This window comes from Oncorhynchus keta, chromosome 23 (genome assembly GCF_023373465.1).
Source record: "Oncorhynchus keta strain PuntledgeMale-10-30-2019 chromosome 23, Oket_V2, whole genome shotgun sequence".
In the NCBI taxonomy this organism is placed as follows: domain Eukaryota; kingdom Metazoa; phylum Chordata; class Actinopteri; order Salmoniformes; family Salmonidae; genus Oncorhynchus; species Oncorhynchus keta.
In genome coordinates, this window is record NC_068443.1 from 9,333,160 (window position 1) to 9,345,515 (window position 12,356).

General features: G+C 48.4%; 1 protein-coding gene across 1 annotated transcript in view; it reads left to right on the forward strand.

The window, feature by feature from the left end:
• Nucleotides 1-12,356, forward strand: part of LOC118401761 (supervillin-like) — a 77,312-nt gene that overhangs the window by 53,851 nt on the left and 11,105 nt on the right. The window contains 5 exon segments of the mRNA XM_052476265.1: nt 5,644-5,729; nt 5,732-5,815; nt 6,101-6,259; nt 9,219-9,355; nt 11,577-11,724. Coding sequence (XP_052332225.1) covers nt 5,644-5,729; nt 5,732-5,815; nt 6,101-6,259; nt 9,219-9,355; nt 11,577-11,724 — 614 coding nt within the window.

Below are 12,356 nucleotides of genomic sequence, written 5' to 3' on the forward strand. Positions count from 1 at the left end.
TCTCGCGTCTCTCTCTCGCGCTGTCGCTCTCGCGTCTCTCTCTCGCGCTCGTCTCTCGCTGTCTCTCTCTCGCTGTCTCTCGCTGTCTGTCTCTCTCTCGCTGTCTCTGTCTCTCTCTCGCGCTGTCTCTCTGTCTCTCTCTCGCTGTCTCTGTCTCTCTCTCGCTGTCTCTGTCTCTCTCTCGCTGTGTCTCGCTGTCTCTCTCTCGCTGTCTCTGTCTCTCTCTCGCTGTCTCTGTCTCTCTCTCGCTGTCTCTCTCTGTCTCTCTCTCGCTGTCTCTGTCTCTCTCTCGCTGTCTCTGTCTCTCTCTCGCTGTCTCTGTCTCGCTGTCTCTCTCTCGCTGTCTCTCTCTCTCTCTCTCTCGCTGTCTCTCTCTCGCTGTCTCTCTCTCGCTGTCTCTCTCTCGCTGTCTCTGTCTCTCTCTGTCTCTCTCTCTCGCTGTCTCTGTCTCTCTCTCTGCTGTCTCTCTCTCGCTGTCTCTCTCTCGCTGTCTCTGTCTCTCTCTCGCTGTCTCTGTCTCTCTCTCGCTGTCTCTGTCTCTCTCTCTCGCTGTCTCTCTCTCTCTCTCGCTGTCTCTGTCTCTCTCTCGCTGTCTCTCTCTCTCTCTCTCGCTGTCTCTCTCTCGCTCTCTCTCGCTGTCTCTCTCTCTGTCTCTCTCTCGCTGTCTCGCTGTCTCTGTCTCGCTGTCTCGCTGTCTCTCTCTCGCTGTCTCTCTCTCGCTGTCTCTCTCTCGCTGTCTCTCTCTCGCTGTCTCTCTCGCTGTCTCGCTGTCTCTCTCGCTGTCTCTCTCTCGCTGTCTCTCTCTCTCGCTGTCTCGCTGTCTCTCTCTCGCTGTCTCGCTGTCTCTCTCTCGTCGCTGTCTCTCGCTGTCTCGCTGTCTCTCTCGCTGTCGCTGTCTCTGTCGCTGTCTCTCTCTCGCTGTCTCGCTGTCTCTCTCTCGCTGTCTCGCTGTCTCTCTCTCGCTGTCGCTGTCTCGCTGTCTCTCTCTCGCTGTCTCGCTGTCTCTCTCTCGCTGTCGCTGTCTCGCTGTCTCTCTCTCGCTGTCTCTCTCTCGCTCGCTGTCTCTCTCTCGCTGTCTCTCTCTCGCTGTCGCTCTCTCTCGCTGTCTCTCTCGCTGTCTCTCTCTCGCTGTCTCTCTCTCGCTGTCTCTCTCTCGCTGTCTCTCTCTCGCTGTCTGTCTCTCTCTCTCTCGCTGTCGCTGTCTCTCTCTCTGCTGTCTCTCTCTCGCTGTCGCTGTCTCTCTCTCGCTGTCGCTGTCTTCTCGCTGTCTCTCTCTCGCTGTCGCTGTCTCTCTCTCGCTGTCGCTGTCTCTCTCTCGCTGTCTCTGTCTCTCTCTCGCTGTCTCTGTCTCTCTCTCGCTGTCTCTCTCTCTGTCTCTCTCTCGCTGTCGCTGTCTCTCTCTCGCTGTCTCTCTCTCTCGCTGTCTCTCTCTCTGCTGTCTCTCTCTCGCTGTCTCTCTCTCTCGCTGTCGCTGTCTCTCTCTCGCTGTCTCTGTCTCTGTCTCTCTCTCGCTGTCTCTGTCTCTCTCTCGCTGTCTCTGTCTCTCTCTCGCTGTCTCGCTGTCTCTCGCTCTCTCGCTGTCTCTCTCTCGCTCTCGCTCCCTCTCTCTCTCGCTGTCGCTGTCTCGTCCCTCTCGCTGTCGCTGTCTGTCGTCTCGCTGTCGCTGTCTCGCTGTCTCTCTCTCGCTGTCGCTGTCTCTCTCTCGCTGTCCGCTCTCTCTCTCTCGCTGTCGCTGTCTCTCTCTCGCTGTCGCTGTCTCTCTCTCGCTGTCGCTGTCTCTCTCCCGCTGTCTCTCTCTCGCTGTCTCTCTCTCTCGCTCGCTGTGTCTCGTCTCTCTCGCTCGCTGTCTCGCTCTCTCGCTGTCGCTGTCTCTCGCTGTCTCTGTCGCTGTCTCGCTGTCGCTGTCTCTCTCTCGCTGTCTCTGTCTGCCCTCTCTCGCTGTCTCTCGCTGTCTCGCTCGCTGTCGCTGTCTCTTGTCGCTGTCTCTGTCGCTGTCTCTCGCTCTCGCTGTCGCTGTCTCGCTGTCGCTGTCTCGCCCGCTCGCTCGCTGTCTCTCGCTCTCGCTGTCGCTCGCTGTCTCGCTGTCTCTCGCTCTCGCTGTCTCTCGCTCTCGCTGTCTCGCTCGCTGTCTCTCTCTCGCTCGCTGTCTCGCTCGCTCTCGCTCGCCCGCTGTCTCGCCTCGCTGTCTCGCCCGCTCTCGCCCGCTCTCTCGCTGTCTCTCTCTCTCGCTGTCTCGGCCCGCTGTCTCTCTCGCTGTCTCTCGCTCCGCTGTCTCGCTCGCTGTCTCTCTCGCTGTCTCTCTCGCTGTCTCGCTGTCTCTCGCCCGCTGTCTCTCGCTCTCGCTGTCTCTCGCTGTCTCTCGCTGTCTCTCGCTCTCTCGCTCGCTGTCTCTCTCTCTCGCTGTCTCTCGCTCTCTCTCTCGCTGTCTCTCTCTCTCGCTGTCTCTCTCTCTCTCGCTGTCTGCTGTCTCTCGCTGTCTCTCGCTGTCCCTGTCTCTCGCTGTCCCTGTCTCTGTCCCTGTCTCTCGCTGTCTCTGTCTCTGTCCCTGTTCTGTCTCTGTCTCTGTCCCTGTCTCTGTCTCTCGCTGTCTCTGTCTCTGTCCCTGTCTCTGTCTCTGTCTCTGTCTCTGTCTCTCGCTGTCTCTGTCTCTGTCCCTGTCTCTGTCTCTCGCTGTCTCTGTCTCTGTCCCTGTCTCTGTCTCTCGCTGTCTCTCTCTCTGTCCCTGTCTCTGTCTCTGTCCCTCTCTCAATTCAATTCAATTGAATTTATTGACATGGCAAGTTCATTATTACTTATAGTCAAAGTATACATATAGGACAACAACAAAAATATTTAAAAATAATATAATAATAATATAATAATATATATATAAATGATGGGACCAACAGCAATAATAATAGTAGTAGTGGATATGGGATTACCATTAACAACAACTACAACAACTATATTAATGAGAACCACAATACATTAATGGTCCTTCTGTGGCTCAGTTTAGAGCATGGCGCTTGTAACGCCAGGTAGTGGGTTAGTAACTCCATACAGTGTCAACATGACTGTAAGTCGCTTGGATAAAAGACTAAATGGCCAATGGTAGTAAATCAGTGTCAACATGACTGAGAAGAATGAAAGACCAGACAAAACGAGATTTGAAATATTATCGACATTACATTGCACTTTTCATTGTCTGTCCCTCAGGTTGTGACTGGAGGACACATATTATTCTTTGTATTGATTTATAATTTTGGAAAGAAATGTTCTCTTAGGTCTGAGTATTTGTCAGTGTAATAGGAAATGCAGCTCTGTCTCTACCTGGAGCAGAGTGAGCACAATCTGTCCTCTCTGGGCCAGACTGTGCTCACTGAGTCTGTACCTAGTCAGTGTTTTCCTCAGTTTTCTATCAGTCACAGTGGTCAGATAGTCTGCCACCATGTACTGTTTGTTTAGAGCCAAATAGCATTGAAGTTTACTTAAACATTTTTTTGTGGTGTCTTTCCAATAGGTGATATATTTTTCTTTTTGTTTTGTGATGATTTGGTTGGGCCAGATTTTCTGAGTGCTGTCCTGAGGCTCGGGTTAGTGAACTGAGCCTCAGAACCAGCTGGCTGAGGGGACTCTTCTCTTGTTTCATCTCTTGACATTGTAGAGCTGTGTGATGGAATGTTTTTGGGGTCACTTGTTTTTAGATGGTTGTAAAATGTGATGGCTCTTTCTTCTATTTGAATGAGGGGGTATCGGCCCAATTCTGCTCTACTTTCTTTATTTGGAGTTTTTCTTTGCACTTGCAATACAAACTTATGAAACTCTGCATAAAATATTTCAATTGGACGTTTGTCCCATTTGGTAGATTCATTGTTTGAGAGAGAGTGGACCCCATACTTCACTGCCATATAGAGTAATTGGTTCTATAACCATTTGGAAAATTTTGAGCCAGATTCTAATTGGAATTTCGATTTTAATGTTCCTTTTAATGGCATAGAATGCTCTTCTTGCTTTGTCTCTGAGCTCATTCACAGCCATGTGAAAGCTACCTGTGTTGCTGATATTTAGTCCTAGATATGTGTAGTTTTTGGTGTGTTCTAATAGAACCTTGTCCAAATAGAATTTATATTTGTCATCCTGATTTCCAGACCTTTTTTGGAATATCATTATATTTGTTTTTTTTAGGTTAACGGTCAGTGCCCAAGTCTGACAGAACCTGTGGTTAACGGTCAGTGCCCAAGTCTGACAGAACCTGTGGTTAACGGTCAGAGCCCAGGTCTGACAGAACCTGTGGTTAACGGTCAGAGCCCAGGTCTGACAGAACCTGTGGTTAACGGTCAGAGCCCAGGTCTGACAGAACCTGTGGTTAACGGTCAGAGCCCAGGTCTGACAGAACCTGTGGTTAACGGTCAGAGCCCAGGTCTGACAGAACCTGTGGTTAACGGTCAGAGCCCAGGTCTGACAGAACCTGTGGTTAACGGTCAGAGCCCAGGTCTGACAGAACCTGTGGTTAACGGTCAGAGCCCAGGTCTGACAGAACCTGTGGTTAACGGTCAGAGCCCAGGTCTGACAGAACCTGTGGTTAACGGTCAGAGCCCAGGTCTGACAGAACCTGTGGTTAACGGTCAGAGCCCAGGTCTGACAGAACCTGTGGTTAACGGTCAGAGCCCAGGTCTGACAGAACCTGTGGTTAACGGTCAGAGCCCAAGTCTGACAGAACCTGTGAAGACTATCTAGGTGCTGCTGTAACCCCTCCTTAGTGGGAGACAGCAGCACCAGGTCATCTGCGTACAGCAGACACTTGATTTCAGTGTTGTGTAGGGTGATACCAGGTACTGCTGATTCTTCTAATGTTTTTGCCAATTCATTAATGTAGATGTTAAATAGTGTTGGACTTATTGGGCAGCCCTGTTTCACTCTCCTTCCCTGAGAGAAGAAGTCTTTGCTTTATCTGCATATTTGTTTTTAGTGTACATTGATTTAATAACATCGTACGTTTTCCCTCCAATACCACTTTCTATTAGTTTATAAAAAAAGACCTTCGTGCCAAATTGAATCAAATGCTTTCTTGAAATCTACAACACGAGTAGATGTTGCCATGGTTTTGGTTGACTTGTTTGTCAGTTAGTGTGTAGGGTGTAAATGTGGTCTGTTGTATGATAATTTTGTAGAAATCCAATCTCGCTTCTGCTCAGGACATTGTGTTCGTCAAGGAAATGATGTAGTCTGCTATTTATAATAATGCAGAGAATTTTCCCCAAGTTGCTGTTAACGCAAATTCCTCTTATTTGGGTCAAATTTTCCTCCATTTTTGTAGATTGGTGTGATCAATCCCTGGTTCCTAATATCAGGGAAAATACCTGCAGTGAGGATAATGTTGAAGAGTTTGAGTATAGCCAATTTGAATTTGTGGTCTGTATATTTGATAATTTCATTTAAAATACCATCAGCACCACAGGCCTTTTTGGTTTGGAGAGTGCATAGTTTTTCCAATAATAACTTTCCAATAATTGGGGTATCCACAGGATTCTGATAGTCTTTGACTGCTGATTCAAGGATTTGTAATTTTTCTTATCTTTTTGTTTCGGGCTCTCTTTGTCCCGCTCTCTCTCTCTTCCACCTTCTGTCCCTCGCCCCGGCTCTTTCGCCTCTTTCCCTGTCCAGGTTGACCTCTGCCTTAGCGCAGCACAAACGGGCTGTGAGACCGTCTAGGAACGTCCAGTCGTCTAAGAACCCTCTGAAGATGCTGGCGGCCAGGAGGACATCAGACACGAGTACACTGAGCAGAGACTCAACATCGGCCTCATAGAGAGCAAGAGGATGAGGGATGAGAAGTGTGAGTGTGTGTGTATGTTACATGTATGTGTGTTACATGTATTAGAGACCATTTCAAAGGTTTAGCTACATGCCATCAGAAGGCTTTATATGGAAATCTTATGCTTCTGTCATAGGAGCGTAAGAGTGCATTTATATTTAGGAGGTTTTACCTAAGCACAGAATATGTGTGTGCACCCCTAATATTTGCACACACTGCTCACTCCTCCTCCTGTGTGCTTTAGTGAATAAGAGTCCTCCTCCTGTGTGCTTTAGTGAATAAGAGTCCTCCTCCTGTGCGTTTTAGTGAATACTAGTACTCAGATGTACTCCGATGCGGCCCTGGCTGGGCTGTCCAGTAAGGAGAACTCAAACAACGTGAGTCTGAGGAGCGTCAACATCTCCGAGCAGATGTCTAACAACAGCGCTGTGCCCTACAAGAACCTCATGTTGATTCAGGTCAAAGGTGAGATTCCTTCTGTGCTACTTCCTTCTGCCTATAGTAAGGTTATAACATTTGCAGAAATGGTTGAAAGATCTTATTCCATTGAATCTTCCAGGATTTCTGGAAAACCTGGGAATTTTGTGAAAGTTACTGTATGTGTCTATAGTATCTTTCCCATTCATTTGACAAAGAGGTGTATATAGATAGCATGGATATGTACTAATCAACATTGTTGAGGTCCACTTTAAAACGTCTAACCAACTTTTTGTTTTGGGGCAAGCTATCAGTTCAAAATCAGGATGTTGACATTGAGGTTGCTCAACGTCATAGTGAAATCTTTAGAGTGAACATATTCCCTAGGTTTTTCCTGAATGAGAACAGGTTCTGTTATTTCTGGAGGACTCTGTCATTGGACCAAATCAGGGCCTTGTTGTTAGCGTGTGCCCTGAGATTGGAAGGTTGGGGGTTCCATCCCTGGTAAGTGTCTGCGTCAGTCAGCCTGACAACTAGAGGTGGACACTTTCACGTCAAGCTGCGTTACTATAGAAACAGGAGACGGGCTCCATTCTGGTTGTGACCAGGCTTACCTTACTGCGTACATTGAGGTAGAATGTTGCATCACATCAGAGGTTTTTCCTCTGACGTCATTTATCCATCAGATAAGAGGGTGTCTCTGGGAGGGATGGAGGAGGAAATGGATTAGAGTTCGAAAGAGAAAGAGTATCATGGCGGGATAGTTAACATGTAGTTTACACACATACATACAGTACTGTGCAAACGTTTAAGACGGGTGTGAAAACATGCTGTAAAGTAAGAATACTATCAAAATTAGACATGTTAATAGTTTATATTTACAATTAACTGAATGCAAAGTGAGTGAACAGAAGAACAATCTACATCAAATCCATATTTGGTGTGACCACACTTTGACTCCAAAACAGCATCAATTCTTGTAGGTACACTTACACATCAGCTCAGAATTGGCAGAAAACAGTGGGACCCTGGTACACCCATCTACTGTCTGGAGAAGTCTGGTCAGAAGCCTTCATGGAAAATTTGCGGCCAAAAAGCCATACATCCGACCTGGAAACAAGGCCAAACGACTCAACTATGCACGGAAACGCAGGAACTGGGGTGTAGAAAAATGGCAGCAGATGCTCTGGACTGATGAGTCAAAATTTGAAATATTTGGCTGTAGCAGAAGACAGTTTGTTTGCCGAAGGACTGGAGAGCGGTACACGAATGAGTGTCTGCAGGCAACAGTGAAGCATGGTGGAGGTTCAACAGTGAAGCATGGTGGAGGTTCCTTGCAAGTTTGGGGCTGTATTTCTACAAATGGAGTTGGTGATTTGGTCAGAATGAATGGTCTCTTCAATGCTGAGAAGTACATGCAGATACTTATCCATCAAGCAATACCATCAGGGAGGCATCTGATTGGCCCCAAATGTATTCTGCATGACAACGACCCCAAGCATACAGCAAAAGTCATTAAGAACGAACTTCAGAGTAAAGTATACCAAGGAGTCCTGGAAGTGATGGTATGGCCCCCCACAGAGCCCTGATCTCAACATCATCGAGTCTGTCTGGGATTACATGAAGAGAGAAGCACCTGAGGCTGCCTAAATACACAGGAAAAACTGTGGTTAGTTCTCCAAGATGTTTGGGCCAACCTACCTGCCGAGTTCCTTCAAACTGTGTAAGTGTACCTAGAATTGATGCTGTTTTGAAGCCAAAGGCTGGTCACACCAAATAATGATTTGATGTAGATGTTTCTTCTGTTCACTCACTTTGCATTTAGGCCAGCCCATATAATCTATTAACATGTCTATTTTTCAAAGCATTATTATTTTACAGCATTTTTGCACACCGAGACTAGACTAGACTAATCCAGCCAAGGACAGCAGACTAAACTGACCAGAGGTCCTTCTTGGGACTTACCATTGTGAGGGAACCATGATGTATTCACCTTAATGCTTGTTGGATATGTAGCAATTATTTACTTAACGAACAGTAAGATATTTCTGTCCTGCTAATGCTGTGCTTTATGACCTCCACTCTGCGCCCTCCAGCTAGTCTGGGTGTTGAGGACATGGCTTCTACGAGAGAGAGCTTGAAGCTGACAATTGATTGATGTCGGTGATTCTATAGACAAGATGTGGTGTGTGTGACTCACGAGAGAGAGAGCCTGGAAGAGTTGAGAACAATGCCTCATTGCCTCATTGTCTCATCTTCCTGGCATCTGGGCAACTTAAGGAAAATACCATCCTGTGTAGATAACCAAGGTGGCTTATGGGAAGGTTAGAAATTACTGACTAAGCAATCTTGGTATCAGCTATATTAAAACTGTGCATCGTCTGTGGACTCTGAGGCTAGACTCTCAGACTAACCGTCAGTCAAGACTGGTGGCCTGACGGTCTCATTATTGCAATAATTAATCAATAATAAATAAAGATGATTGTTTGAAGAAATGACCAAGTCTCTCTCAATACTGAATTTCCACAACACTGCCAAGTTAAGCATATGACACTCAAAGACATTTGCTATGCCAGTTTGACTTGCTGCTATGCCTGTTTATTGACTTGCTGCTATGCCAGTTTGACTTGCTGCTATGCCTGTTTATTGACTTGCTGCTATGCCAGTTTGACTTGCTGCTATGCCAGTTTGACTTGCTGCTATGCCAGTTTGACTTGCTGCTATGCCAGTTTGACTTGCTGCTATGCCAGTTTGACTTGCTGCTATGCCCGTTTGCTTGCCTTATTGATGCACTAACCATATATTTAGGCAGATCATTTCTTTTTACTTATGTTTTATACAGTAAGATATATTTATGTGTATTTCTGCATATGTACCAACATGTTCAAATAAACCGACATCTATCAGCACACTCTTCTCATATAGTTTCTCGCTGTCTCTATCCTATCCAACAAAAAATACTCTTAAAAATGTTCTGTAGCTTCACTCTTCTCTTTCTATCACCCAGGCCGCCGTCACGTTCAGACCAGACTAGTGGAGCCCAGAGCCTCAGCCCTGAACAGTGGAGACTGTTTCCTGTTGGTTACTCCTCAGCACTGTTTTGTCTGGATGGGAGAGTTTGCTAACGTTATAGAGAAAGCCAAAGTGAGTCCCCCTGTGTGTGTGTGTGTGTGTGTGTGTGTGTGGCTTTGGTTAAATCCATAGTGATTCCCCATCTCCCTGTGCCAGACTGTCAGCATAGGGAGCTATGGGCCCTGGTCAAAAGTAATGCAGTTTATAGGGAATAGGGAGCGATTTAGGGGCTCAGCCACATACTGTTGAGATGTTCTGCTCTCTCATTGGAGCAGAGAGCTGTGCCATCTGTTCTTACAGCAGCTCTTATTCCCCATGAAACCTGTCCTGTTTGTGTACAGTAGACAGTTTCAAACAAACAGACTGTAGCTTGATTCGCCCAGGCTACTTAGCTTGATTCGCCCAGGCTACTTAGCTTGATTCGCCCAGGCTACTTAGCTTGATTCGCCCAGGCTACTTAGCTTGATTCGCCCAGGCTACTTGGCTTGATTCGCCCAGGCTACTTGGCTTGATTCGCCCAGGCTACTTGGCTTGATTCGCCCAGGCTACTTGGCTTGATTCGCCCAGGCTACTTGGCTTGATTCGCCCAGGCTACTTGGTTGATTCGCCCAGGCTACTTGGCTTGAGCCCAGGCTACTTGGCTTGATTCGCCCAGGCTACTTGGCTTGATTCGCCCAGGCTACTTGGCTTGATTCGCCCAGGCTACTTGGCTTGCATTCGCCCAGGCTACTTGGCTTACTTGGCTTGATTCGCCCAGGCTACTTGGCTTGATTCGCCCAGGCTACCTGGCTTGATTCGCCCAGGCTACTTGGCTTGATTCGCCCAGGCTACTTGGCTTGATTCGCCCAGGCTACTTGGCTTGATTCGCCCAGGCTACTTGGCTTGATTCGCCCAGGCTACTTGGCTTGATTCGCCCAGGCTACTTGGCTTGATTCGCCCAGGCTACTTGGCTTGATTCGCCCAGGCTACTTGGCTTGATTCGCCCAGGCTACTTGGCTTGATTCGCCCAGGCTACTTGGCTTGATTCGCCCAGGCTACTTGGCTTGATTCGCCCAGGCTACTTGGCTTGATTCGCCCAGGCTACTTGGCTTGATTCGCCCAGGCTACTTGGCTTGATTCGCCCAGGCTACTTGGCTTGATTCGCCCAGGCTACTTGGCTTGATTCGCCCAGGCTACTTGGCTTGATTCGCCCAGGCTACTCAGCTTGATTCGCCCAGGCTACTCAGCTTGATTCGCCCAGGCTACTTAGCTTGATTCGCCCAGGCTACTTAGCTTGATTCGCCCAGGCTACTTGGCTTGATTCGCCCAGGCTACTTGGCTTGATTCGCCCAGGCTACTTGGCTTGATTCGCCCAGGCTACTTGGCTTGATTCGCCCAGGCTACTCGGCTTGATTCGCCCAGGCTACTCGGCTTGATTCGCCCAGGCTACTTGGCTTGATCGCCCAGGCTACTTGGCTTGATTCGCCCAGGCTACTCGGCTTGATTCGCCCAGGCTACTCGGCTTGATTCGCCCAGGCTACTCGGCTTGATTCGCCCAGGCTACTCGGCTTGATTCGCCCAGGCTAGGCTCGCCCAGGCTTGGCTTGATTCGCCCAGGCTACTTGGCTTGATTCGCCCAGGCTACTTGGCTTGATTCGCCCAGGCTACTTGGCTTCGCCCAGGCTACTCGGCTTGATTCGCCCAGGCTACTCGGCTTGATTCGCCCAGGCTAGGCTTGATTCTTGGCTTCGCCCAGGCTAGGCTTGATTCGCCCAGGCTACTCAGCTTGATTCGCCCAGGCTACTCAGCTTGATTCGCCCAGGCTACTTAGCTTGATTCGCCCAGGCTACTTAGCTTGATTCGCCCAGGCTACTTAGCTTGATTTGCCCAGGCTACTTAGCTTGATTTGCCCAGGCTACTTAGCTTGATTCGCCCAGGCTACTTAGCTTGATTTGCCCAGGCTACTTAGTTTTTCCTCAGTCCTTGTATTTGTTTCACTAGCTCTAGTATTTAACTGATATCATTAGGAAGACATTGAACTACAGTATGGAGACCCTTGACCTGTCAAGGTGAATGCTGACTCATCATTACAGCGTACAGTACTGCTGGTAGAACACAACAAGCAAGCTCTGACATTGTAACCTCCTACAATCAGTCTGGTAATTACGAGGCTGTTGACATTGGTCATTGCAAGTAAATCTAAAGCCTAATCCCCTTACAAGGCTGACACGATTCCTATTCTACTGTATTTATAATATTGACTTGTGTATTTCAGGTAGTGACAATGTGTTTGTGTGCATGTCTCGTACTGTAGGCCTCTGAGCTGGCCACGTGTATCCAGACTAAGAGGGACCTGGGCTGCAGAGCGAGCCAGATCCAGACCATCGAGGAGGGGGTCAACCCCCAGAACCATGCAGCCACAGCGTTCTGGAAGACCCTGAGAGGGCAGCAGACCTACCAGTGTAAGTAGTGGCAGTAGCTGTAGTGGCAGTGGTGGTAGCGATGGTAGTAGCTGTAGTGGCAGTGGTGGTAGCAGTAGTGGTAGCAGTGGTAGCAGTGGTAGCAGTGGTAGCAGTGGTAGTAGTGGTAGTAGTAGTAGTGGTGGTAGCAGTAGTGGTAGTAGTAGTGGTGGTAGCAGTGGTGGTAGCAGTAGTGGTAGTAGTGGTGGTAGTAGTGGTAGTAGTGGTGGTAGCAGTAGTAGTGGTGGTAGCAGTAGTAGTGGTGGTAGCAGTAGTAGTGGTGGTAGTGGTAGTAGCGGTACCAGTAGTGGTAGTAGCGGTACCAGTAGTGGTAGTAGCGGTACCAGTAGTGGTAGTAGCGGTACCAGTAGTGGTAGTAGCGGTACCAGTAGTGGTAGTAGCAGTAGTGGCGGTACCAGCAGTAGTAGCAGTAGTAGCGGTACCAGTAGTGGTAGTAGCGGTACCAGTAGTGGCAGTAGCAGTGGTAGCAGTAGTGGCAGTAGCAGTAGTAGTAGTGGTAGCAGTAGTGGCAGTAGCAGTGGTAGCAGTAGTGGCAGTAGCAGTAGTGGTACCAGTAGTGGCAGTAGCAGTGGTAGCAGTAGTGGCAGTAGCAGTAGTAGCGGTACCAGTAGTAG